We start from the raw sequence: 27,696 nt of genomic DNA, 5'->3' as shown, positions 1-27,696 counted from the left end.
ATAAAAAATTTATTTTTAAATGAAAATTTTGCTTCTATTTCTGTGGTTACAGTTTGAACAAGTCGGTGTAAAAACATTGGCCGACAGATTATATTTATGTAACATGTAAATTGTAATTACCAAACATGCTTGTCTCGGATATGAGCAAATGCATTATTTTGTGCACAACTCCTACCCAACAAAATTACAAATCATAATTGATAGATATGATGACAGTGTAGTCACAATCGTAGTACATAATTGATGTAACAAAGTATTTTCTTTGTTAGGAAATTTCACCGTACAAATTCGTATTTATGGAAGATGCGGTTGTAGTTGTTATAAATAGACAGATCCATTATTCTCTGTATCTAGAGTATAGATTAATTTGTACGAAGAAAGATCAAGTTACTAACACTTTGATTAGAAGTTAATCAAGTATATCAATCCAACAACACCAAGAGGGTGAATTTCAAGGACAGAATTCTGCAGTTTGTTGAGGATTGCCAGAAGTTCAAGGAAACCCTTCCAACCAACATTCTCTTTTATTAGGAAGAAGACAGCTTAATCAAATTATAATTTATTTTGGGTTGATACTGATAGAATTAGACACATTATATGGGGTGAAATGATGTGACTGCCCAACAATCAGGCAAAAATGGTATGATTTTCTAACACACAGATGTCGGTGATTCAGAATTATACAGCACTACTGCATCAGAGATATAAACTTCTCTCCTTCATCAGCCTGAGCAACAACCCTCTGGTGCTTGTGGGTGGGATTCATCACCTGGAACAAATGTACAAATGCCGCCGCCGATCTCCACCCAGTACAGTCCGGAGCTTTATAATCACAACTGTGCCTCATCATCTTCCGTACTCTTGAGACGTCACCCCGATGACCTTGAGAAGAGTAGATGTTAGACATGAGAGTGTAACATTTAATTTCAAAGCAAATATAATGGGTAATTAAATAATCTTGTGCAATTATATTTTTAATTGGTCAAAATTGGTTTAATGTTATTTTATTAACTTTAATCATGTCAAAGAGTGTGACACTCAAAGATAATATGATAACGGCGAATTAAATAACTTCAACTTATCCATGAGGCAATGATGATGAAGGAAGGAAATTTACATAAACAAAGATGAAGATATGGAGGAATCCGCAAGCACTAGAAGAAATAAACAAAGGAAGCATTTGATGGCAATTGGCTTGGTGGCAAGGTGGAATAATAGTTTAATCAGAGCAAGTTGCAAATGTTGCAACCGGAGCAATTCTCATTCTCTATAAATGTAGATGTTGCCGTAGAAGGAAAAAAGACACCAAAAGCTCCACAACTTCTTGAGTTTTTTTCTTCTTCCTCTCTAAATTTCTGCTTTAGTTATATTTTATGGGGAGACTCCATACCCATAAAACTTGGTAACAATTGAATCATATCCGGTTTAAAATTAAAATTATTATCATTCATAGGAAAGATAATATAAGATGGCACACTTCTTTGAGTAGGATGCAAATAATCATGTAATGTTCTAACAGGTGGATTATCATAGTGTATATTCATAGCATCATCATTTTCATTATGAACACTATGATTATCTTCAATTTGAAGAATTAGTTCATTGTTTTCATAATTTTCAGCCATCCTAAGTCAAAAAGAAAATTTTCAAAAACAAAAACAACTTCAGGTTCTAATTGAGGTGTTTCTACAAATCTACCAATTTTATCACGAGTTCTCATACATAAAATTAAAATAAATTCTTACATAAAGTAAATAAATAAATAAACAACAGAAAATTAAAAACAAAAACAAAATAAATAAATAAAATATTAACAATGAGATGAGTTTGGAAAGAGTGTATCAGATGTTAAGAATTTCACATAACCAGCAAACCTCCGACCAAGGGGATCTCTGAACAGCCTGGAGCTTTATAATCACAACTGTGTCTCATCATATTCCGTACTCTTGAGACGTCACCCCAATGACCTTGAGAAGAGTAGATGTTAGACATGAGAGTATAATTCACAGGCTTGTTTGGCTCCAATGCAAAAAGCTTTTCTGCTGCCCATTTTGCTAGTTCTATGTTTCCATGGACTTTGCACGCCCCCATGAATGCTCCCAAGGCGCTTGGATCAGGTTCGATTGGCATTGAGGTCAAAGCCATGAAAGCCTCTTCTAGAAGACCAGCTCGCCCAAGAAGGTCAATGAGACAGGTATAATGTTCTGAATCTGGAAAAATTTGATAGTCATTACACATTAGTTTAAAGTAATGAAGCCCCTTCTGTATCAACCCTCCATGGCTACAAGCAGAAAGAACCGCAAGAAAAGCAATTTGATCCGGCATTATGTCATAAGCTAACATTTTCTCAAAAACCTCCGTAGCTTCTTCGGCAAGGCCGTGAAATGCATAAGCACATATCAGTGAAGTCCATGTAACTAGATCAGGCTCAACAACCAAGTTGAAACATTTAGACGCACTAGAAATACTACCACATTTGGAGTACGCAGTTATAAGAGAATTTGCAATTGATGAGAAGAAATGAAACCCAAACTTCACCATGTAAGCATGAACTTGCATAAGTTCACTGGCAGATAATACATTGCCACATGAGCTAACAATGCTAGCCAGAGTTAACTCATCAGGATACAAATGTTCTCGAAACATTTCGCGCAGAAGTCCTATAGCCTCCTTCTCTTTTCCATGTAGTCCATAGCCCACGATTATAGTGGTCCACGAAATGACATTCCTGATGGACATTGCATCAAAAGCCTTCCAAGCATCACCTATGTCATCATTCTTCGCATACATATCAACAAGTGCGCTGGAAACTAGAACATCTGAATCAAAAGCCTCTCTTATAATAATCCCATGAATCTGCTTTCCCGGTTTACAAGAACCCAAAGTACGGCACGAACTTAGCAGGCTACTAAACGTAAACTCATCCCCCTTAACACCTTCCAACCTCATCAGATTGAAGACCCCAAAAGCCCCTTTGGCCAAAGAATTTGAAGCATAGCAATACACCATCACATTCCACAGAACCAAATCTCTGTACAATACAAAATCAAAAGCACACCTTGCATCTTCAACTAAACCATGCTTTGCATATAAATCAACAAGAGCACTACCCACAAAGCAATATAAACCAAATCCCAATTTTACGACAAAACAATGCAATTGTCTACCAATCTCAACATCATTTAAATCGACGCAAACACGGAACAAACCATTAAATGTTATATCATCCGGACCAACTGCTTCTAACAACATCCTCCTAAAGTAAGAAAAACCCAGATACAACTTCGACTCATAGTTACCCCAACAGTTGACAAGCCCAGAAATCAAGGTGTTCCAAGCAACCACATTTCTCTTACGCATTTCACCAAACAGTCTCTGTGCATTATTGAAATCCTTGCATTTGACGTATACGTTCAAAATTTGAATTTGCAAGGACTGCACATTATACAACCCCAACTTTACAACATGCCCATGTAGTTGTTTTGCCTCACGAAGAAAACCCATTTTGGCTGAAACCTTGAGGGCATTGGAGCAGAAGGAATGGGCCGAGTGAGGGTCATTGAAGTGGGTCGACTCGGGAACTTGCGTGAAGGCTCCGAGTCGACTGGGAGAGAAAGATGAGCTCGTTTGATGAAATGGGTCGGCGTGGTTTGGGGCGTTTGTATTGGTTTGAAATGAAACTGGACGATGGGTTAGCGGGAAAGGCAACGGTCGTTTGAAATGGACGGCGGGGATTGAAGATGAGCGACATTTAGAGAGCATAGCATGACAGTTGGGTTTCTTTTGACGCCTTTTTGATCAAATACTAGCGGGAAGGGTTACAGGTTTGTTTGATAGAATTGCTACATGGGTTTTTATTTATTTATTTATTTCATATGAAATTGCTAATAGATTTTTTAGGGGATGAATTACTTTTTTGGTCTAATTAGTTTGACTGACTTTTCATCTTGATTACTTGGTCATTTTCATTTTGACAATTTTAATCATATAGTTTAGTTTGGCTAGTAATCAAATCTATATCGTAAGTTCCATACAGACTTGTAAATTCCGTAACATGAATTGATAGATTTAATGTGACAATATATGACTATCACATATGGGGACCAAAATTGGTCAAACTACCATAACCAATAATGTAATGTATTCATTATGTAACTTCATTTTGGTTTATGACTTCTAAAACGTGTCAAACATGAATAACTCGATTTTGACACATAAAATATGCTTAATTGATATTAGTCTATCCACACGCGCTTTCGCGCTTGTGAGAGATTTTTTTTAATTAAAAAATAATAATTTTTTTTAGAATTAAAAAAGATAATGGGTAGTTGTGTTCCATAAAAATAGAATTCATTATTTGATTTTTTTTTAAATTTTAATTTTTCTAATATGAAAAAGTATGAATTTACCATATTATCTTCATTTAATTCTTAATGTTTGGATTAACTAAGGGCATTTTTTGGTATTTTGAATGTTTCACCATTCTCTGTCTTTTACTTTATATATATAGATTATGTGAAATAAAATGACTATTTAAAGTTTTAATTTGGTATTGTGTGGATAATAGAAGAATCATATGATTAATTTTTATGATTTGGCTAGTATGAAGATAAAGTGAAATTTGGTTTTAAGTCTTTCGTTTTACAATATGATAGCCAACTAGAACAACGCAAATTATTGGTTGAGCCATTGACACAATCAATTAAGTGAGGCAATTTGTATTGTATTATTTTATTTTATTTTATGTTTTTGTTGAATTTTCTAATTCTTTAATAATTGTGTCAAATCAGTCGACACTACCGCCAACTTTCAGTTGGATACACTTTATCTTAGCCTAGAGGCCGAGAAAGGTCAGTTGGATACGCCTGAAGCTGAAAAGCACATATAGGCATTCTTCTACAGTGCACCCTGAGATTATTATTATTATTTTTTAAAAAACCAATAACTTGATATTTGATATTGACAAAATAATTAACAAAATCTATATTTTTCTAAGAATTCATTCAAATTTTTTTTTTTCAAAGAATAAGTGATAGTTTTTATTGATTAATAAAACAAAAGTACAAAGTGAAAATACGCCGAATACGAGTAAATCTTCTCTAATGAAAAAATGCAACAACATGTTGAATTGATCTGGAGAGAATCACGCACAACTCAAGAATGACTAAAATATTGGATTCAGCAATCATAAAAATATGTACTCAAACATGCAATACAGCTCCGCTGCGTAAGGGCAAAATTGTATTGAAAACCAAAACTAAATTAAAAAAACAACCAAAACTTAAAACAAACTACAACAAACTCCTAAAGATTATGAAATATAAATCATACAAAGTGTTTAAACCCAAAGTTATCATGCTGTATTGTTTTCTTTATATTTTGTGTTGGTAAATTCAAAATGTATTTAATTTGAGTTAGGTGACAAATTAAGTGATCCAACAAGAAAATTAGAGTTGGGGAGTTTGAATTAATGAAGTTTGTCATTTTTGTCAAGAACCGATCTACGTCATATTTCAAATCCATAACCAACCATAAAGCTTAGCTTACTTGCAAGAACAATGCATGAATTAAAGTTGCTAATCTTAAGATGACTAATTAAATATAATTAGACGAATAGCAGACGTGTACTAAACAGCCACACCATCGGCATCAAGCCTACGTGAGAGGGATATGACTCATATGAGTGGAGGGCTTACTGTGCAAAGGCAGAAAGCCACACACATACAAACCCAAAAGAGGCAAAGGCCAAACCCACAATAGCCAAAAAGGATTCTTCTTTTTCTTTCACCGACGGGGCTTCTTTCTGAAGAACAAATATCTTTTCAATTTCCAAAGGTAAAAAGCTTTGCTCTTTCGGTTAACATTTCAGCAATCGATTAGTTGGTTGTGGTTGTTTTTGTGTACAAGAACTCATTTTGTTGTTCTTGTTCCATAAATTTGGTGAAAATTGCTTCTGGGTAGTGATTGGATTATTGGGTTTGGCTCCTCACTTGCAATTTTTATTCAATTGGGTTTCTTGTTTGCTATTTTCTGCCTTTTTTCTTATTCTTCTTCTTTTGTGGGTTGTTTCTATTTTGAGCGGTTTCTCTGTCAAGGCACTCACGTTGTCTTTGCTTTTCTCTTTGGATAAAGTTTTGTTGAGTCGGATAGCATTGGAAGAGTTAAAAGTTGTATGAGTATTTGGAGTTTAAGAAGCTTTCACCGGCTATCTGTTTGTATTATTCATTTTAGCAAAGGAAAGGTATTGAGGATTCTGTCTACAGGTCAAATTTTTGTTCTCTGCTGGAAATACTATAAGTTAGGTGATTGTATATGTAACATCAAAGAATGGAATATGTTTTGAGGATTTTAATTCGAAGTGCAACACCAGCACTAATTTCAAGTACACATGCTTCGAAATTTCATATCTATCATGGTTTCTATTGCTGTAATTCATAGCATGAGATTTCTGGAATGATAGCATCATGGGTGTAGCTTCTATTTTGTTGGCTGGATTTGGTTCCTCTGTCTATAATTTTGCTGCTGACTTCTTTACGATATTTTTCTGCCTGTTTGTGGCCGTATTTTCTATCTGTCAACTCTTATGTCTTCTTCTTACCTCTTTTGAGGGTTATTAAATATGTTTAAGCACTTTGTTGTGACTTTTTTTCGGTTTTAGTAACATAATATCATTTTAGTTTTGTAGTATATAATCTCCTTAACTCATAGGAACATATTAGTTCTTTTGAATCTATAGCATTTGACTCTCCAGTCGCCTATGATGCCAAATAACAGGAAGCTATGCCCCAATATTGGATGGTTTTGGGTGCATAACAGTAATAACTGCAGAGAATGGGAGGTTGTTGTTGTTCTTCCAGAAAAGCTCATATGCAACTGCACGGAGCACCTGTGTATTTCTATGTCCGTATATCTTCTCACTCCAACTTCTCTTTTTGTTACATATTATAGTTTGCTCATCATTGTGTGGCTGACTGTTTAGGACTCATAGTGGAAATAATTGTATCACATAATATTAGGAGAGTGGAAAATTGTGCTTGTTTCTCCTAATCAAATTGTGGTCTATTATGCGTATTAAGATTTCATTCTCTTTTTAAAACTCTTTTCTTCAGTGTCCACCAGTTTTGGAAGAGCAAGAGTCCTTAAGATCTCATGATGTCGCAGCCTCTGCACTCAGTGCAGGACTCCTGGTTCATTGGGATCTGGAAGCATCAACACCAGACACTTACAGACCCCCTCCTCCACCTTTGCCATATGATATGGTCTTTGGATGTTCACGATCAACAGATTCTGATTCTGTCAGGGAAACAATCAGCTGCAGTAGTTTTGATACATCAGCTACTTGTGGAGATCTTGGGGAATCAGACTGCAAAGTTCAAGAAAATTCTTTGAATACCTCACCAAAGAAGTTAGAACTTTCAAAATCAAATGAACCTCATGTTTTAGCAAAAGAAGACGAGGATGTCTGCCCCATTTGTCTTGAAGGTGCTGTGCCATCAGTAGCTCAGGGAACTAATTCTTATGTTGTATGATTCTTTTTGTCTTGATTATAGGAAACAAAGAAAAGTCCATTTCTGCATCATTTTTGCTATTTTAGACCGCAGGTAGCTAATGCTTTAAGCTTGTATCTTCACATGCAGACTATGAAACAGAGAATCCAAAATTTATCACAAAATGCGAGCACCACTATCACCTCTGTTGTATTCTTGAGTGGATGGAAAGAAGTGATGCCTGTCCTATATGTGATCAGGTTTGCCTTTGAAACAAGTGATATATTCATTTATCAGATAAATATTTTGTCATGGCAAGGAGTGTGTTGTACTGGACAGTATCCTTGGGATTCATCTGTTAACAATGCTTGCACAGGAAGTTATTTCACCAAAAAATAAGTAAGAAAAAGAGTGAAAAATACTGAAGCACCTCAGTTTTTTGGTGGAATGACTGGAAATGTCACTGTTTCTATGGCGAGCCTAGGTATTGGTGACTGGATGAACCCTAGGTGATAATTATTAAGTAATCAGATCTCTGACTGATTTGTCTATGTTTTTTTAAATCCCTTATGCTTGTAAATGAAAATTTCTCCTTTTCTGATGTTTCAGGAACTGGGGATTGACCATAGCTTTAGTTTGTAGCTAATTAGTGCTCTTTTAAAATCAAAGTTTATTTGCTGCTTGAAGTCAGAGATTGCCAACTCAGTAGACTCTGGATGGACAGTAGCTGTTTGTTTCGAAACCTGCAGGGGATGGGTGTCCTGCAGATTCATTTTTTAATCTGGTCATTCTCAAATTGGAGGTTGAACTGGATCTCTTATGTTAGCTGTTTTGTTTGGTCAGTTGTTGGTAAAGTCTCTCTCTTTGTTTAGAGCTTGATTTCCAATTCTCAGACAGGTCTCTGGATTCTAAAGTGGAGCAATCGAGAAGTTAAGAACAAAGCCATCCAATGGAAACCAGAAAAATGAATGCCAGTGCCATCTTCAAAGTTGTGTTGGTTTGCTACAACTCTTTTTGTACAGATCTCTTAGTTTGTTGTAGGAATCATTCTGTTGTCATTTGTTGTTATCTGCTGCAGAATTTGATTTATACACTCACTGCAGCCCTTGGATTCTAATCTGTAAATCACATCTCTGTTACATTTTGGGTGGATTTGATTTGGCAAAGTTGTTTCATTTCATATATGAAATCATCCAATGATCAGGAAATTGAGTCCTAAAATATTTGCTAGAAAATTGATTTTATGGATACTGGGGATCACTGGAAACTAAACTATTCCTCAAAGTAAACAGAGCAAGAAAAGCAAAACAAAAATTAAATAGAAAATCACAACTCAGCAACCAATTTGGATTCTTTTTCTTTTGGTTTTTTTGTTTTTGTTTTTGTTTTTTTTTTTGCTGATGGTGTGCGATTGTATGAACCAGTTGTATTCTAACATCCCCCCTACCATTACTGTAAAACTCAATCAATTAGGTTAGTGGGGCTTTCTTTCTGGGTCTATGTCGACTTTATTTTGGTTTAAATATTGTCAAGTTCGTCTTCCAAGAATGGAAGAGCTAAGCCCTTGAATTTATAAGTGTGGGTCTCATCTCATTGCATGTGTTCTTTTTTATATATTATATATGTATAAATTGCAGAAGTTGAGCTTGTGGGATGCAAGAGAAGCACATGTTGAGCCTCTTGTTTTCACAAAGGGAAACATTTCGAATCCTTCTTGGGTAGCAAAGTGCGTGTTGTTTGAGCACCATTGACCCTCATGTCACCATTCCTAAGATACAAGTACTTAGATTGATGCACTACAATTTAGAAGTTTGTATCTAACACATTCTAAGCCACCAAACACTTAGGTTCTTGTGAAAACAAGGAGTGTTGTCCACTAGTCAATGTCCTTGTACCCTAATATACAAGTACACCATCATTATTCTTATCTTTTCAAAATCAACTATGGAGGTGGCTTGAATTTGAACCTTTTTTAATATTGAGAAATTCAGTACCATTAAATTAAGGGCTAGTCGATAATTCTCATCATTAATATAAAATAAATCATTTTATTATTATTGAATTTCGTAAGTTTTATCCTATAGTTATAGAGATCAGCAGTACTACTATTCAACCCCTTAAAAATAAAATTATGATGATGTTTATAGAAATAAGAATATTATATTCGATGTGTTCCTATGAACTACATTTTATGAAATTCTTAAACATAGTTCCTCATAGGTGTATTCAATTGAAATTTTAAAAGACTATTTAGGAATAAAAAAGTCTAGTGAATTTAAGTAGAATGTAATGACTTATATGATTTTATTTATGAATTTTTCTATAATCAAGATTTTCACTTATAATTTTAAAAAATTTATATCATAATATTTATAAAATTTGAAAAAACCAAATGAATTATTTTTATAATAAAAAAAAGACCACATGAATTTAACTACCCTTCATCTTTCCTATTTAGAGTTAGCATCTTGTTCATGACATAACTACACCTCTCCACTCTTGAGGTCCACCATGACTTGGATTGAGCAACCACTAGTAATAAGATCCATTATGCAGAACTCTAATCACAGCCATGATTATTGTGGTCTGTTAGGGCACAAGTGTCATGTCACCCACCATTTGTAGCTGCCTTGTTAACCTATTTGTGGGAAAATTAATTACAGAGAAGATGTCCACAACCACATCACAGTATGTGAGTTCTTTTGTAATGCATGTGATTTGTTTGGCACTTCCTTCCATATATACATGCAGTGAGGCCAATTTTACCTGGAACTAGGAATTTCTAAAGTGACATATAAAAAAAGCTCTCAAACATGTCGAAACCAATTATAGAAGTTCCTTGAAATTAACTTCATTATTATTAGATTTTCATCATTATAAATGAAGGATTGTCCATCTGGTGAATTTTAATTTAATATTAACAATTCAAATCCATATGATGATTTCATACTGTTCTTTGTCCTAAACTAGCTTCCCGTCGAACATATTTAGAATACCACAAGACTCGTTTATATAATTTAAAAGTCTTAATTAAATACCACAAGACTTATTTATTTAAAAATAATCTTTCAAAATCACAACTGAATACACCCTTTGTATTATAAAATAACTTTACGATCCAACGATATCTTTGAAGAAGACACACCTACTCATCTAAACTATATGATTGGAATTATTGAAATGGTCACGGAGGCCTAAAACACTTGATGTATAGTTAAGCCAATACGAATCTTATTATACATAGTTAAGCCAAGCAGTATCCTTCAAAAATCATTGAAGCAACATTCAACCCTTGATACTAAACGACATAACTCTCCGAACTGTTTTTTTTGATAGAATCCAATGATGTCCGGACCACCTAAGTCTTAAAACCTTGGAATAAAAACATTTTTTAGTGTGATAAATACTAAAAAGCTTGACTCTTTTGGCTTTTAAAATAACAAATTAAAAGAAAGAAAATTAAAATAAATTTAGATATTCAAAGATTATGATGACCATGCGCAGCACATGGAGAATGACAGGAGCAAGATTTGTCAATGACAATGATACCTTTTTGTCTTGGTCTTGGTTGATTCTAATTTTATTACCAAATAAAAATAAAAATAATAAAAATGGAAAATAGAATATTTTTAGGCAATCACGTTTGGACGCGTTTAACTTTCCTATGTTGCCTGCACAGTCCACTTCTTGGTCCCCTCTCTCCCGTTGTACCAAAAAGGCAAATTCCCTCTTTTTCTTAATTTATTTAATTATTTTCTTTTCCATTTTAAAATTCTATTTCCATATTTTCTCCTTCTTTCCCCACCGATATCGCACCACCACCGTATTTTCTCTCTCTTGTTCTTCTGATTCCTCCATGAAATCGGCCCACCGCCATATCTCTCTTCTTCCATGAAACGGCGCCACCGCCACCACCACCACTACCCTCCATGGCCTCTACCATGTTGCCCATTTCTCGTCTTCTTCTTCTTCTTCTGCTTCAAACCCTTCTTCTGATAACCACAATTGAAGAACCCATTGAAGAATTTTCAGCCGAAAACGAAACCCAGTTCTTTAACAGGCCCCAAGTTTCCAACTTTCCCATTGCTTCAAATCCCACTCCAAACTCGCTCACAGAGTCTTCCTTACTCGCATCGCTTCAATACGCAATACTGGGAAAAAGCAAAGTTGTGGTATTTGGGAACTCGACTCTCTCAAGCGCGAACAAGACCTTCTCTCTCGGCTTCATCTCCACCAATGGCGATAAACCCAACTGGTACTTGGGCATTCGGTACGCTTCGATTCCAGTCCCGACCTGCGTCTGGGTCGCAAACCGAGAGAGACCCATCAAGAATCTCACTTTCTCAAGCTTAGAAATCTCCGGGTCGGGTCGACTGGTGGTCAAGGACCCGGGTAATTCGATCGTGTGGTCGAGCACGAACACGGAGATTGGTGTTGACGTTCAGCTTTTGGACAGTGGCAATCTGGTTTTGCTCACCCAAGGAGGCACGGTCGCGTGGCAGAGCTTCGATTACCCGACTGACACGTGGCTTCCCGGCATGAACTTGACGAGCGAGCGAGCGTTGACGAGTTGGCGAAGCTACAGAGACCCCTCGCCGGGTTCGTATTCTCTGCGGCTGAGACCACCGAACTACGGTGAGTTTGAGCTGCTTTTCAATGGCACTGTAGTTTACTGGAGAACTGGGAATTGGACCGGTAACGGGTTCATAAATGTGCCTGAGATGTTGGTGCCTTACATCTATAAGTTCCATTTTATCGACCCGTTTAAGCCAACGGCGTCGTTCGGGTTCACCGAGGAGCCGTTGGATAACGGGTTGGACCCGCCGCTGACCCGGTTCCAGATGGACGTTTCGGGTCAGCTCCGGCAGTTCACTTGGGCAACCCAGAGCTGGAACATGTTCTGGTCTCAGCCTGAGAACAAGTGCAGAGTGTTTGGCCTGTGTGGGGCTTTTGGGGTTTGCAGTGGTGAAGCACTTAGGCCCTGTGAATGCCTCGCTGGTTTTAATCCTGTGGATGAGCCTAGTTGGAACTATGGGGACTACTCTGGTGGCTGCCACTGGATGGCTGAAGATGGTGAGTCTTGTGATGAGAGGGGTGATGGGTTTGACAAAGTTGGTGTTGTGAGCTATGAAGGTTCTTACTTTAAGTCATATAGAACTACTTTGGATGATTGCCAAAGCACATGCTTGGAAATTTGTTCTTGCATAGGGGTCAACTACGATGGCAATAGTACCGTGTGTAAAGTTTATTATAGGTCTCTCTCGAATTTGAAGAATTTGAGCTCTGATGGTGCAGCCGGTGAGGTCTTCTATTTAAAGGTACAGAAAAATTTGAAGGTTGAGATCAAGAAGCAGTTGAATCCTGTAGTTTTGAGTGCTAGCATTGTTGGGTCGGTTGCGGGTTTGGGGTTTGTGGTGGTGCTGGTGATGGTTTTGATTTGGAGAAGAGAGAAGAAGAAGAAGGAAATAAAAGAAGGGGTTGTTCAACTTCAGCAGACCTCAAATTTGAAGGTGTTTTCTTATAAAGAACTTCACACTGCAACACGGGGTTTTTCAGACAAACTTGGGCATGGTGGCTTTGGAGCAGTTTTCCATGGGGAGTTATCAGATTCTACTGTTGTTGCTGTGAAACGCTTGGACAGGCCAGGTGGTGGAGAGAAAGAATTCCAAGCCGAAGTTTGCACCATTGGGAACATTCAACATGTCAATCTTGTGAGACTTAGAGGTTTCTGCTCAGAAAATTCTCATAGACTTTTAGTTTATGAATACATGCCAAATGGTGCTCTCAGTGCGTATCTACGTCGAGAGGGTCCAAATTTGAGTTGGGATGTTAGGTTTCGTCTAGCAGTTGGTATGGCAAGAGGCATTGCATATTTACATGAGGCGTGTAGAGATTGCATACTCCATTGTGATATCAAACCCGAAAACATTTTGCTTGATAGTGATTACACCGCGAAGGTGTCAGATTTTGGGTTAGCAAAATTACTTGGCCGGGACTTTAGTCGGGTATTAGCCACAATGAGGGGTACCTGGGGCTATGTGGCGCCAGAGTGGATATCTGGTGTGGCAATCACCACAAAAGCCGATGTTTACAGCTACGGAATGACATTGATAGAATTACTTGGGGGGCGCAGAAATGTGGAGGCACGCCGATCTGAAGGTGGCAGAGAGGGTGGAGGTGAAAAAACCGACAGTTGGTTCTTTCCTCCCTGGGCAGCACAGCAGATAATTGAGGGCAATGTGAGGGCAGTACTTGATGATAGGCTCGGCTGCACATATAGTATTGAGCAGGCAGAGCGTGTTGCATTGGTGGGAGTGTGGTGTATACAAGATTCTGAGGCAATGAGGCCTACAATGGGCATGGTAGTAAAGATGTTGGAAGGGGTGGTGGAAGTGACTGTTCCTCCGGCTCCCAAATTGTTGCAAGCACTGGTTTCAGGGGAGTCTTTTTGTGGGATAAAGGCTGATTCTGGAATTGGGTTGTCTAATGGCAGCGACTTCTCCGGTTATAACACGAGATTATCTAGTTGTGGTTCAGAATCGTCTCTTGGTAATGGCTCCTCTCTAGTGAATGAGATTGAGCACGATAACCAGAGAAGTTCAGTGGCCTTTACTGACCAAGGCTAATAAATTCCAAACCACATTCTTCACAACAGGTTTTTTTTTCTTTTCATGTAAAGAAAACTGCAAAGAGATCTTTTGTAGAGTATGATGATGTATATAATGTTTCTGCTAGTGGAAAGTTTTGCCTCTGAAATTACATCTTTACAAGATTTGAAATCCCAATTTATACATTTTCTTTTTCAACTGGAAAACTAGTTACTCTTTGCTGATCTATGTACTTTCTTTGTGGTGAGAATATACTTAGCTATGTACAATCAGAATTAAATCGGTAGGTTGAAGTGAGAGACAGGTCCGATTATGATTGTTGGGTTTGGGATCACATTTCATGATTACAGTTTTGACAAGCCTTCAGGTATTTACGGTGAGATATTCCCTATCTTTTTTGGTTCACCTTTTAGCAAATGATCATGCCTTTTTGCAAAGGTCATGGGATTCTTTTACAAAGGACTTTACAGATGCACAAAGAAAAAGAAAAAGAAAAAGTCATGAATTACCAATTTTTTTCACCTACTCTGTGTGCTAAGCAATAGTTATTTTTCTTGGTGGGATATATGGATTATTTTTAGAAATCTTTGTCATTCCATCTAGATATTATTTTGGTAATTTGAGATTGGTATTGTTTAAAAATGAGAGTTATTGTCTCTTTCTATCCCTTTTTTTCCTCAAATAAGTAAAGGAACAATGCATTTTTTAATTTTTATAAAAAAACCAAAGACAGAAAAACAAAAGACAATTCTTGCTACCTAGATTTACTATGGCAATCCAACTATTAATCAAGATTTCAAAGTTTCATACCTACAATTGTTTTTTCTTTTTATAGGGAAAAACTACACACACAAAAAACCCCCCCAAAAAAATATGGCAATAACAGGTGGACGAGAATGTGAAAATGAAACATATGAATAGATATTTTGTGTATCATAAATTAAACATATAACATGGTGACTTTGTGACTTTGTGAATTGCACCCAATTGAAGGCAAATATAACTAGAATCCTGCATAGAAATAACTGAAAACTGAACACTTGCTGTCCGACAAACTAAGACTTGGTCATCTTTTTTGTCAGGTTGATTTCTTTCTATGGTCTACCTAAATTATAGCCAGCAGCAAACATTCTTAAAGACCCAAATTCTTACTGACGCACAAAAAAGAAATTAAATAAAACAAAAAAGAAACCCACAGAAACAGATGATCAAAATCTCCTCAGGTTTCTTCGTTCTCAAGCTTCAGAAGGTCAAAAGGCTAAAGGGTTCAATAAAAGTTTGTAAAAATAGGTACCTTTCAAGAAAATGATGCAGCTAAGGCCCAGGCCTCTGCTGGATTTTTACCTGGGCAACCAGCAGAGCTACAAAGTCCAACATTAACGATTGATGGAGTCTCAGCCATGGAAACTGCAGACCTCCACCATGCACCTCCTGCATTCATTGGCTCCAGTGATGGAGATTATCCTCCCATACGCAGCTTCGCCGACGCCAAGGTCATATGTTATTTGGAGACCACAAAGCTTTGGAGAATTGCAGGGCCAATTGCCTTCAATATTTTGTGCAACTATGGTATTAATTCCTTCACAAACATCTTTGCTGGGCATATTGGAAATGTGGAGCTCTCTGCTGTTGCAATTTCTCTCTCTGTCATTGCAAATTTCTCCTTCGGCTTCCTGGTTAGCTCCTCCTGTTTCAATGTTACAAACTTCTCCTCATGCTCATGTTTCTAAATACAATCTTCGTTTAATTTTGCAATAAGGTTTTATCATTTTAAATTTCATAAACTTGTTTCAAGAAGTCTGTCTCACTTAATTGTGTTAGCTAAACTATTCCCCTCTGGGATAGGGAGTTAGAATTTTAGGGTTTCTCTTGGGGCCATTAGCATGGTTTGAAGAAAACTGTTTGTGACAAACAATTGAATGCTTATTTGTGTGTAGAAGTATATCTATTTAGCCATTCTATTTGATTTCAGTGGCTAACACTTAAAACAAACTAAGCAATCAATTAATGTTGGATGAATTTGCAGCTTGGTATGGCAAGTGCACTTGAAACACTCTGTGGGCAAGCATTTGGTGCTGGACAAGTAGACATGCTAGGAGTTTACATGCAGCGCTCATGGCTAATTCTATTTGCCACCTGCTTCGCATTGCTACCGCTTTACGTATACTCTGCACCGGTCCTAAAGCTGCTTGGCCAAGAAGATGACATTGCAGATCTAGCTGGAAAATTCTCTATCCAGACCATCCCTCAAATGTTTTCCCTTGCCGTCAATTTTCCAACTCAGAAGTTCTTGCAGGCACAGAGCAGGGTTCAGGTTCTGGCATGGATTGGCTTTGCAGCTCTTATAATACACATAGGAATTCTCTATCTCTTCATTAAAGTTTTCGGGTGGGGAACAAGCGGTGCTGCTGTCGCCTATGATATCTCAGCCTGGGGGATGGCAATAGCTCAGGTGGTTTATATAGTTTATTGGTGCAATAATGGCTGGAAGGGCTTGTCATGGTTGGCCTTCAAGGAACTATGGTCCTTTGCAAAACTCTCCATTGCTTCAGCTGTTATGCTTTGCCTAGAAATTTGGTACTTCATGACCATAATTGTTCTCACTGGACACCTTGATAACCCTGTCATTGCAGTTGGCTCCCTTTCAATATGGTGAGCTGATATCTAAACAGTAAACAATTTTTTCCCCGTCTTCCTTTTGATTCTTGTGAACCTCAAGCTTACTAGAGTATGCCAATGAAGCGATGAATCAAACTTTTAATTTGATTTTCTCTTTCAGCATGAATGTGAATGGGTGGGAAGGCATGCTGTTTATTGGGATCAATGCAGCCATAAGGTAAGGAACTTTCATGTTGTTTATACCGCATTAGCTGACCAAATGATGTAATAGTTGATGTGTACTTATTCTTACATTAAATACTGCGGCTTAAATGGTAAATAACTCATCAATTGTCATATCGTGCGATCAGTTTATGCAATGATTTCATTCAATTTACTTCCTTGCAGCGTTCGAGTCTCCAATGAGCTCGGATCAGCACATCCTAGAGCTGCAAAATACTCGGTCATTATCATCATCCTCGAGTCTCTCCTCATTGGGCTATTTTTCGCAGCGCTTATCCTGGCAGCCAAGGATCATTTTGCTATCATCTTCACTGACAGCAAAGAGATGCAACAAGCCGTTTCTCGTTTAGCATTCCTTCTCAGTGTTACAATGTTGCTTAATAGCGTTCAGCCTGTTATATCAGGTAAAGTATTCTCTTATCAGACGGTTTGACATTGAACAACGAGTTATGATCACTGATTCGCAATTACATATAATCATGTCCAAATTTTCAATCAATAATTCCTTTACTTATGCATCCAAATAGCATCAATCTTGGAAAAACTTGAGGTAAAAAATGCAACTTTTTTTTTTCCACAGGTGTTGCTGTTGGAGGAGGGTGGCAAGCTATGGTGGCTTACATAAATTTGTTTTGTTATTATGTCATTGGCCTACCTCTTGGGTTTCTTCTGGGTTACAAAACAAGTTTGAGAGTGGAGGTAAACTATCATTTCTCATTGGTCATCATGCACCATTTCATAAACAAAAGGGTTGCAACTAATATATTTTAATTTTAGTAGTAAACAAGAAATTAAGGAAGAACATATTTGAAGAACATACATCTTCATTCATCCCTTTCATTTTAATTAGCTACAAAATTTGCAATATATTTAAGTAATTTATAGCTCACACCCTTTTGAACTAATGATTAACATGCTATCAAGCATTTTTATTTTCTCGATAACGAGCATTGTTATTTTAGGGAATTTGGATTGGCATGATATTTGGGACATTACTGCAGACAATCATCCTCTTGTGCATAGTTTATAAGACCAACTGGAACAAAGAGGTAAATTATATATATATATATATATATATATATATTTGTTTCCCCATCAACTTTAATTATAATGTCTCAATGAGCTTAGCTTGCCATTAGGAATTAATCTTATGATTAGCCAGTATAATCTATTTTTGTGGTAAATTTAACAATTGATCCAAATTGAAATTGCAGGTAAAACAAGCCTTAGAAAGAATGAGACAATGGACTGGAGAAGAACTAGTTGACCCTAGAAAATGGAGTGGGCAAGAAAATGGATGTCAAACTCAAACTCTATAGAATTCATACAGAATCAACTTCTTTTTTTTTTTTTTTTTTGACTGTAAATGTTTGTTATAAATAGGGTTTTTTATTATTAATTTTTTGGCCAAAGTTAAAAAGGAATGGGGGAAAACTCACACACACACGGTACCATAGGGGTTTGAAATCAGGACCACTTAGGAGTACACCAAAAGTCTGAGTCAATTCAACTAACACCTCATTGGTAGGTATTTTTATTCATTATATAATCACAGAAAAGTCTAGCCAGCAGCATTCAAATTTTTTTTCCTGCTTATTGAATTACTTTCAAATGAAAATGACAGAAAACACAGCAAAGAAGAGTCGATATAATGTCACGGGATCTGGTGCCCTCGTCATCCATGTTCGTACCACCAGTCCATCTTCTATACCCATCCCCGCCCATTAACAAATATATAATATAATATAATATATTAAAAACATAAATTTCCTCATCCTTATCACGTTCTCTAATTTTTCCCCAAGCACATCCATTTACAAACAATGCTTGGTGTGAAGTAAGAAATGAAGGTAGAAAATTTTCATTTTGTGGGGATTAAAATGGATATGTTATTATTTTTGTGGGGTTTTTAATGTTTTTCATAACTAATTCATTTGCTATTTTCAACCTGAATACAATTTCAAGATTGACTTCCATTTCTTACTTCAGCATACTTTGAATCTAACTATCCAATCTGGTCCAAACCTAACCACCGAACGTGGCCTTGTAAATGTAAACTTGACTATGGAGCAATTACAAAAGGAATAAAAAGAACACATCAATCTCTCATCCCTAGATTTGGACCAAGGACTCAAAGTGCAAAACTAAGGGGTGTATCCAATTTAAATTTTTAATGACTTTTATAGAGTTTAAAAGTTTGGAGGTATTCAATTTTGATTTTTAAAGAGTATATAAAAAGTTTAGTGGTATTCATTTGTAACTCTTAAAAAGTAGTTAAAAGTATTTAAAAATTTGATGGTATCCAGTTATGACTTCTAAAAAGTCTTTAAAAGTTTGGTGATATTCAAAAGTTAATGACTTTTAAAAAGCTTCTTAAGTGAATGACTTTTCCATACTTTTTAGGCTAATTGTTAATAGCAAAAGTTTTTTTATGTAAACTCTTTAAAAATCAAAATTGAATACACCCAAACTTTTAAACTCTATAAAAGTCATTAAAAGTTTGAATTGGATAACACCCCCCATCTTCCAATAAAATTCTCTTTAGTAAGTATTCCAATTTCTCCTTAAGATACATAATTATCTCTAATCATCTTAATTATCAAATTTTCATATAAAATCAATCTTATAAATATTCTAATTGCCTGGATTTCATATATCAAAATAATGATCGCATTTTGAATTAAATCAAATCATATATAAGAGATTCTCTAGGGATGGCATAAATCTATGTTGGGCTAGGTCCTCGACCCTAATGGGGGGAGATTTTGAGGGAGGGTACATGGATCCCCAAATTTTAAAAATTCCCCATCGGGGATGGGCTGGGAAGCGATTGTTATCCCCATCCCTATACTTGGCCAATAAGTTATATATTTATTTTTAATTAAATATAATATAATATAGCCATGTATGATTATGATGTAATATAATATTTATTTAGTTTTGTCAAAGTGAATGAGGATTTAACTGAGTTTGTTGAGTTGAATTGCATAATTCAAGTGACAGCTCATTTGGGAGTGGTTCTTCTCGAAGCGCTTATGCTAGTAGCGCTTATGATATAAGCGCTTCTACAAAGAAGCAATTTGTCTTTTGGATGTCACATTTAAAAATGCTTTTACACTATATAAAAGCGCTTTTAATATTTGGTTGAGTGTTAGGCTGACATAGTAAAAGTGTTTTTAAAAGTACTTAAAAAAATATAAAGAATATCAAAATATTATAATAAACATAGGAAATATTTAAAATTAAAATTGAAAAAAAGAAAAAAGAAAAGAAATGGTATTTTGGCATTTAAAAAAAATTAAAATGGGTATTTTAGGCATTTTAAAAGTTTCATTAAAGGGAGCCAAGTGCTTTCCTTGTTTTTGTCCTGCAGCACTTTTAAGAAAAAGCACCTCTCTGAAAAAGCACCTCTCAAGTGCTTCTTCCAAAATCACTCCAAGTGTTTTTGGATCTCACCCAAAGCCCTTTTGCAATTTTTTCCAATCATTTTTAAAAGGCAGAAGCATTTTCACCCATTTAGAATCTCTTTTCGATGCTCCAAAGGCACTCCCAAACGAGCCATGATTGTAATTAAGTTAAATGATAATTTAACATGAAATTAAAGTGTTATAATGTAGGATAAATATTTTTCTTAATAAAAACTGGGGATTCGGTGTGAGCCCCCCGACGGGGACTGGGATTCTTTGATTTTTTTATTTATTGATGATATGGGAAGGGACGGGAATGGTATTGCCATACCCGGCCCCCGAAAGGGCATGTTGCCATATATATATGGGATTCTCGATTTGATGATTTTGTGATATTTGATTCTTCATCTGATGAAATCAGTGAAGGTGCAAAAATTGAGTGAGGCATTAGGTCATGATCAATCGGAACTGCAGCAAGGGGTCGAGGCCGAATTCACCATTACCATCTCGATCCCCCAACAAGGCCCTAATAACAATTTCATTTATAGTATTTTTCTTAATAAGCAATTTAATACATGTAAAGTGCAATAAAACATAAAATGCCGATTGCCCGTGTTGTATTTTTTCTTTTCTCAAAGAAAAAAAAGTACCTCAGCTAAAAAAACACATGTAATCATACAATTAATCTATTAAAACAGAAATACAAACACAAACTAAAAAGCTTAAACGTGTAACAGGGTAGGAAGTGTGGCTACGTTGGATTAGAGAAAATTGTCATGCCTAAGGATTAAGGATTAGGATAAATCCAAATATCATTTCTCTCCAATATAACCATAAACAATTTTAGGTGAGGGCATTATGCATTGTATGATAGATTTTATAAAGTTGTTGAAATTCCCAATTTAGGTAAACAATCTCAAATAGATAAGAATCCTTGTAAAGGAAGTCTTCTATTATAGGAGGATTACTTGCCACATAAGGTGGTAATGCCTTATTATTGTGGTAACCCTTATCAAGAGGATTTATTTCCATCTTGGATAAAGAATGTAATCCTTGTTGAATTTTATTGGATTACATGTATCCAATTGGCCAAGGATTATTAAATTGAAATGAATTGTTTTAAGTTTATTTTTTTAAAATACGATCGATATCATGAAGGAGAATCGAACACAAGACTTCATGTGCATGGATGAAGCCTCATAACTGCTTGAGTTACAAGCCTCATAATCGCTTGAGTTACAAGCCTCTCACGTTTTAAACTACTTAATTACTATGGCAAAACTTTGACTTTAACCTCAACTAATAACTCAAAGATGCCAATTCTCCCATTTCTTTCATAATATTGTCTTTATCATGCCAACCTTTTTGAAATCAAACTCATGCTTAGCTTTGTTTGTCGTTCTCTTTTTTCTTTTTTCTTTAAAAAAAAAAAATTAAGTAGGAAGATTTGAACTTAGAACTTAGAAAGAAAAAATAAAATTTTGAAGTATAATTGCTTTGAAAATCGTTCAATATATTCTTAGGTTCTCAAGTGGTAGAACACTCACCTTATGCAAAAGAAAATTTTCATTTGATATGGATCTTCAAAATAGAGTTATTATTCCAGGGACATTCCTAATGAACAAATTTAATATTTCCCTTCTCAAAAAAAGAAAAAAAGAAAAAAAGAAGAAGAAGAGACTTTTCTCCACCAAAATCACCTCAACCCATAACATCTATAACTCAACCACCTAGTAAATAATTAACCAAGGTTAGTTGATGATGGCAGCTATAAATAAAGGGACTGTGACCCTTCCTCTCAAAAACCCTATTAGCTTTTCAAAATCATATTATTTTCCATCAAAAACTCTCTCCCCCTCTCACATCTCACCCAAAAAAAAAAAAAAAAGAATGAGTTGGGTTTGGGTGGAAATATAAAGAGAGAGAGAGAGAGAGAGAGAGAGAGAGAGAGAGAGAGATAAAAAAGAGAGAGCTAGAGAAAGGGAGAGAGGCCAAAGCCCAAAGGTCAAGAATCAAAGACTCAAAGAGGACACCACCACCCACCAAAGGGTCATCAGTCATCAAAATCAAAATGCAAAAACCCCCACAAAAAAATACAAGAGCAGTACTGGTATGGTTTCTCTTTTACTCCTTCTCTCCATTTGTGAGGACCTAAATTATTAGGTTGGCCTAAATTGTGGTTTTTTGTGTGGGTCTTTCTGTTTTTCCTTCTGTTCAAAAACATGGAAATTTTTATGCCGTCTCTTTCTCCCACACATACACACAAGCACACACCCAATCATCAATGACTGCAATAAAAGAGGGAGGGAAAGCGCGGGACTGAAAAAACAATTTGAGATTTTCGTGGGGGGTCCAAACTCCGAAACTATCTGTACTTTGCCTTTTAAGCCCTAGATAGATCTATTTTCCCGCCAAAATTCCATATTCCATGAACGACCCAGATGCTTAATTGTCACTGTTTTCATGTATATTTATTATCAAAATCATTCGTTTTGTTTTTATTTTTGAAGTCTTTTTCTATTGCCTCTCTGTGTGTGGTTTTGGGTTTGTTTTGTTTTTGGAAACAACCACCAACGAATTGCTTTTAGGGTTTGAATTCGAAATCCATGGCAGGGTGGTCGATGGTAGCTGATGGGTCCGCTTTAGATTGCGCCAAAACCCCCAAAAAGAACGAGACGGACGGCTTCTCGGTCGATCTTGAACCACCGTCGGAAGCTCCAGAACGCTGCGTTTTAGACGTGCCCGATAAGCTCCGATGCTGGTTCGATCAGTTACTCGGGGTTTTTCTGAAAGAGATCTCTGCCCAGGGCTTGCTTCGGCCTTTGCCTCCAATGATCGGTAATGGACAGCGTGTGGATTTGCTGAAGCTGTTTTGGGTTGTGAGAAAGCGGGGTGGGTTCGATACCATTTCGAAAATCAGGGTATGGGATTCAGTGGCTAAAGAGTGTGGCTTGGGTTGGGGTCTTGGCTGGGCTGTGAAGTTGGTTTATGTCAAGTATTTGCATTTACTCGAGAGGGTTATAGAAAATAAGGACTTGGAATGGAGTGTGGATATTAGTGGCCTCGATTTGACAGAGCAGTTCATGGACTTGGAGGATAAGCTTACAAAGGTTTTTCCGGAGATTTCCGATCAAAAGGTGAAAGATGGGGGGGCCTACCCGCATGTTGAATTGTCACCTAAGAATTTTAAGGACAGTAATGAGGTGGGAAGTGAGGTAGCAGAGTCAGATAGGCTCAAGAAAAGTGTTGTTAGTGAAGCGTTCTTGGACTTGGATTCGAGGAGGGATGCTGGAAAGTTTTGCAATGGTGATGTGCCTTTGTCAGGTGGTGCCATGAAATGTACAGTTAATTTAATGAATAAGAATTTGGATTTGACGAACAGCATGGAGGATGTCGGGAAAGTGTGTGACAATGGTGAGGTAAGTGAGGTGGGGGAATCTGGTACAGGGAAGAAATACAATGATTGTGATGAAGCTGTGATGATTTTGGATCCCTCTCCAGGTGAAGTGAGTTCTTTTCGTAAAAGGAAGCGAGGGCCATCCTGTGGTAGTGAGGCAGGGGAATCACGTAGAGGGAAGAAATACAATGATATTAGCAATGAAGATGCGGCGATTTTGGATCCCTCTACAGATGAAGAAGCAATTTCTTTTTGGAAAAGGAAGCAAGAATCATTGTGTGGAATGCTGAATTGGGTTAGAATGATTGCGAAGGATCCTTGTGATCCTGCAGTTGGTTCATTACCAGAAAGGTCGAAGTGGAAGTCCTTTGGGAATGAGGAGAACTGGATGCAGGTTTTGTGGGCTCGAGAAGCCATCTTTGTGAAGAAGCATGCTGATTCAGGTGCTGAACAGTCTAACTGGCAGGTATTTCACATCATATCTTGTGTGCTATAATTATTAGGATAATTGGAAAATTTTCTAATCTTGTGTATAAATTTTGATATGCTCTGTACGTGTATTTTTCTGCAAGCGCACGTGCACACTTTTTCTGTTTAATTTTGGTCATGCTTTTATTTGATTGCCTTCATTGCTGTAACTGAATCCAATATGCTTTATTAGCTTTTGCTCTTTTTGGATATGGAATGCTATCATTCTATTAATCTCATGCATATTTATCAAACTGAATGCTATCAGTTTGATTTATGGTATGTTGGTGAGTATAAAAAGGGGCTTTTCTTTCATTTTTCCAGAAATGTGGGTTTATAGAACTTAAAGATGTTGTTTGAAGAGTCCCCTTCTATTGAGGGATCTCTCAAATTAACTTATTCGAGGGATACCTTGTGGAGCCCACTTCGCTTTGTATTTCAATGATCTGAACCATCTATTTTTCAAGTCTTTGTTCATAGATGATTCTTTGAAAAAATTAGACAAACCGTTGTCCATTAAGACATGTGGTTGTGATAATAAATAGATGAATGTGGTCTTTCCAAAAAGACCCTAAAATGACTACCATTTAATTAAATGGTTCAATGGTTTTTTATTTGGGTGATTTTTTGCACATATGATTTTTGAGGGAAGACCTAAAAAGTTGACTGTTCAGATCAGTAAACTACTATACAAGGGTGTCCCTCAAACTGAATCTCCCTAGCTGTTTAAATCTTTCAGGAACACATTGCTCTATTCTCCTTGCAAGACAATTTAACAAACAGTTGTATCTTTTGTTTTTGTGAAGATGCTGCCAATACCTGATTTGTGTTCTACTATGTCATGCTAAAACTGGTGTGCTTATTTGTTATCAGCTAGTTAACAGTGAATTTTTTGTAACGCTATAGCTATGTAGCATTTTTTGGGTCAGGTCAGTAGCTCCTTTTCATTTTCCAAATTGTAAAACAAGTTTTTAACCTTCAGATAAAAATATATTGACGTACCTGTACACAGGTTGTGTAATATATGTTTTATTTTATTTCTATCTGATGTCATGGTTACTATATTAAGATATTGTTCACACTGATAAACGATGTAAATATGTTCAGATGTATGCTTTTTTGACATTAAATCATGTTCCCACTTGTAGAAGAATCAGAGGATGCATCCAAGCTTGTACGATGACCATTTTAGCTCATCTTACAATCTTAGAGAGAGGCTAAGGTTGGAAAAGAAGCTTCTTTCTGGGGGGACAATGCCACAATCAAGAACCGGTTCAGAGTCATCCTCGCCCAGTTATAGTCCTGACATGGCAGGGATGGAGGATCAGTTACTTGGAACCAGTGATTTCACCAGTGTACTTGACAGATATCCTCCAAGCCACATTCCTCTGGGGTCAAATTATCAAGCTCATTTACCAGAATGGACTGGTGAGGCTTCTGAAAGTGAATTGAAGTGGTTGGGGTCCAAGTTTTGGCCATTGGAAAAACCAGAGCACAGATATCTGATTGAGAGGGATCCTATTGGAAAGGGAAGACAAGAATCTTGCGGCTGCCAAGTGTCAGGTTCTATAGAATGTGTCCGATTTCACATTTCTGAGAAAAGGTTAAGAGTTAAGCGAGAACTGGGGCCAGCTTTCTACCATTGGGAATTCAATCAGATGGGCGAGGAAGTTGGGCTCTCTTGGACAGCGGAAGAAGAAAAGAAGTTCAAGGACATAGTAAAGTCAAATCCTCCTTCTCTTGGGATTACCTTTTGGGATCAGATATTCAAGTCTTTTCCTAAGAAGAGCAGGAGAGAATTGGTAAGCTACTACTTCAATGTCTTTCTCTTGCACCGTAGAGGATACCAGAACAGGTTTACTCCGAACAATATTGATAGTGATGACGAAGGATTAGAGTCGGGATCAGTAACTAATGGTTTTGGGGATGAAGAACGCAAGCCATCAAAATCAATTTTAAAATCCCCACACAAGCCACATGCAAAATGCAGATAGCCATCTGAAATCTGGCTTGCAATTAGATACTTTTGTTTTTGGGAGAATGAGAAGCCTAGTAATTTTGTGGAACGCTTGGAAAGAGTGTTCAAGATAGACAATCCTCTTAATGTGCCAGGGCAGAATCATCTGTGTCTTTGAAATAGAAATATTGGGTTATAAAGATTGTCATTTTCAGAAGTGGTTTTGAAGGGTTTTAGTGACAAACATGGGCTTGGAAGCGCAGCTGTGGCGATGAAAGCAGCAATGATGCTCTCTAAGTCTGGTTTTCGTGATTTCATCTTATGAGATATAGTTTCATGTCAATTCTTGATTACCATCTCAAATATGAGTCGTTTTGTTTTTTGCACATTTCATTTAGGTTTTTGACAGCAAAAGCTTACTGAAAAAGAACCCTTTGGATGAATATAGGGAACAGATAAGTGGTTAGATGTAGATCCTGAACAGTGGTACGGTGAAGTCAGGTTGTGGTCTCCGTCACAGAACTTGTAATTGCAAATGAAATGGTTTTTTAAATTGGTTAAAGGAACTAGTTTTACCTCAAGTCATTTTTGTTTTGGTTTCTGCATTCATATTTGCCCCTAGTTTATTGTCAAATAGTCTGATCAATGCTTTAAATTTATGCCTTGGTTACACAGCCCGTATCTCGGGTCCATTATCTCACATTCACGCACAGGGGGGAACAGATTTGTGTAGTTTAAAATCTTATTTATTTTACTGATAAAGAAAATAAAAATACTCGCATAGTTGTATACAACCGATTATGGGAAAAAAAGGGTTCTATTTCTCCCCAAGAGATGCTTTAGTCTATTATGGTAATGGTATGCATTAATGTATGTATATGAACAAGCTTGCAGGTTGTACCCGTATGTGTTTGAGTTAGATTTTGGGCGCTTGTTGGATCAATATCTCTGATTTTTAAGCTGCTAAACGAGGATTAGGAAATTTTTAAAGATTACAAATCCTAATAATCAAGAAATGAAAATAATCTGATTGATTCATGGAAATCGAGATGAGGATATGATTTGAGTTTAGGAGAATCAAGGAGTATTTCTAGAGATCTTATAGGTGCACTACACAAGAAAACCCAATGTCTTTTCTTTCTGTAGTCAACTCCTTTAGATTTTTTTTTCTTTTAGTTGATGAATGCTCTCTCCTGTTTATATTTTTGAAAAGTGAGAAAAAAAGAAAAAAGAGAGAGAGAATAAAGCATCCATCCACGTAAGCATTCAATGAATATCAGGTTAGACACTTTCAGTGGACAACACAGGTTTTATTTTTTTTCACAACAAAATATAGAAAGTTGGTCAAACAAATCTGCTGTATCCTTTAACTAATAACAAAGTTCGTCACAACTTTTTATTCTTCTTTATTTAGAGAATATTTCTTTCAATTATATAGTATTTTTCTCACCACTTTAATCTAAGGTGTATTATCACCGCCGTTATCAACACTTGATATGTGTACATAAACATAATCATGATTCCATAAATA

At 36.5% G+C, this 27,696-nt stretch overlaps 5 protein-coding genes across 10 annotated transcripts; 4 read left to right on the top strand and 1 right to left on the bottom strand.

Annotated features, from left to right (window-relative positions):
• Nucleotides 1-1,703: 1,703 nt before the first annotated feature.
• Nucleotides 1,704-3,777, bottom strand: LOC117617301 (pentatricopeptide repeat-containing protein At2g46050, mitochondrial). The gene has a single exon (XM_034346631.1). It carries the CDS (start codon nt 3,760-3,762, stop codon nt 1,858-1,860), a length of 1,905 nt encoding a protein of 634 aa, XP_034202522.1. The 5' UTR covers nt 3,763-3,777; the 3' UTR covers nt 1,704-1,857.
• Nucleotides 3,778-5,666: 1,889 nt separating this feature from the next.
• Nucleotides 5,667-8,662, top strand: LOC117617308 (probable E3 ubiquitin-protein ligase RHB1A). 5 transcript variants are annotated; one of them, XR_004584322.1, is made up of 6 exons: nt 5,691-5,835; nt 6,775-6,900; nt 7,110-7,482; nt 7,638-7,747; nt 8,097-8,289; nt 8,385-8,662. XR_004584322.1 is itself a non-coding variant. In XM_034346638.1 (5 exons), the coding sequence occupies exons 2-5, from the start codon at nt 6,832-6,834 to the stop codon at nt 8,127-8,129; spliced, it is 585 nt and encodes a 194-aa protein (XP_034202529.1). In that variant the 5' UTR covers nt 5,667-5,835; nt 6,775-6,831; the 3' UTR covers nt 8,130-8,662. The 5 variants fall into 5 exon arrangements, 3 of the variants coding, with proteins under 3 accessions (XP_034202529.1, XP_034202531.1, XP_034202530.1); XR_004584321.1 differs by having other exon boundaries at nt 8,381-8,662; XM_034346638.1 differs by having other exon boundaries at nt 5,667-5,835; nt 8,097-8,662.
• Nucleotides 8,663-11,200: 2,538 nt separating this feature from the next.
• LOC117617299 (G-type lectin S-receptor-like serine/threonine-protein kinase SD2-2) lies at nt 11,201-14,301 on the top strand. Its single transcript, XM_034346626.1, has one exon. It carries the CDS (start codon nt 11,417-11,419, stop codon nt 14,111-14,113), a length of 2,697 nt encoding a protein of 898 aa, XP_034202517.1. The 5' UTR covers nt 11,201-11,416; the 3' UTR covers nt 14,114-14,301.
• A 974-nt stretch (nt 14,302-15,275) lies between these two features.
• LOC117617302 (protein DETOXIFICATION 34) lies at nt 15,276-18,401 on the top strand. The gene is made up of 7 exons (XM_034346632.1): nt 15,276-15,771; nt 16,122-16,747; nt 16,875-16,931; nt 17,102-17,340; nt 17,517-17,635; nt 17,899-17,985; nt 18,151-18,401. Exons 1-7 carry the CDS (start codon nt 15,496-15,498, stop codon nt 18,253-18,255), a joined length of 1,509 nt encoding a protein of 502 aa, XP_034202523.1. The 5' UTR covers nt 15,276-15,495; the 3' UTR covers nt 18,256-18,401.
• A 3,851-nt stretch (nt 18,402-22,252) lies between these two features.
• LOC117619866 (AT-rich interactive domain-containing protein 1) lies at nt 22,253-26,746 on the top strand. 2 transcript variants are annotated; one of them, XM_034349918.1, is made up of 3 exons: nt 22,253-22,453; nt 22,932-24,206; nt 25,357-26,746. In XM_034349918.1, exons 1-3 carry the CDS (start codon nt 22,415-22,417, stop codon nt 26,200-26,202), a joined length of 2,160 nt encoding a protein of 719 aa, XP_034205809.1. In that variant the 5' UTR covers nt 22,253-22,414; the 3' UTR covers nt 26,203-26,746. The 2 variants fall into 2 exon arrangements, with proteins under 2 accessions (XP_034205809.1, XP_034205810.1); XM_034349919.1 differs by having other exon boundaries at nt 22,273-22,453; nt 22,957-24,206; nt 25,357-26,277.
• The last annotated feature ends 950 nt before the right edge of the window (nt 26,747-27,696 follow it).

Source organism: Prunus dulcis, chromosome 2 (assembly GCF_902201215.1).
Source record: "Prunus dulcis chromosome 2, ALMONDv2, whole genome shotgun sequence".
Lineage (NCBI taxonomy): Eukaryota > Viridiplantae > Streptophyta > Magnoliopsida > Rosales > Rosaceae > Prunus > Prunus dulcis.
Note: the sequence above shows the minus strand (reverse complement) of the source record. Positions and strands in the feature narration are given on the sequence as shown.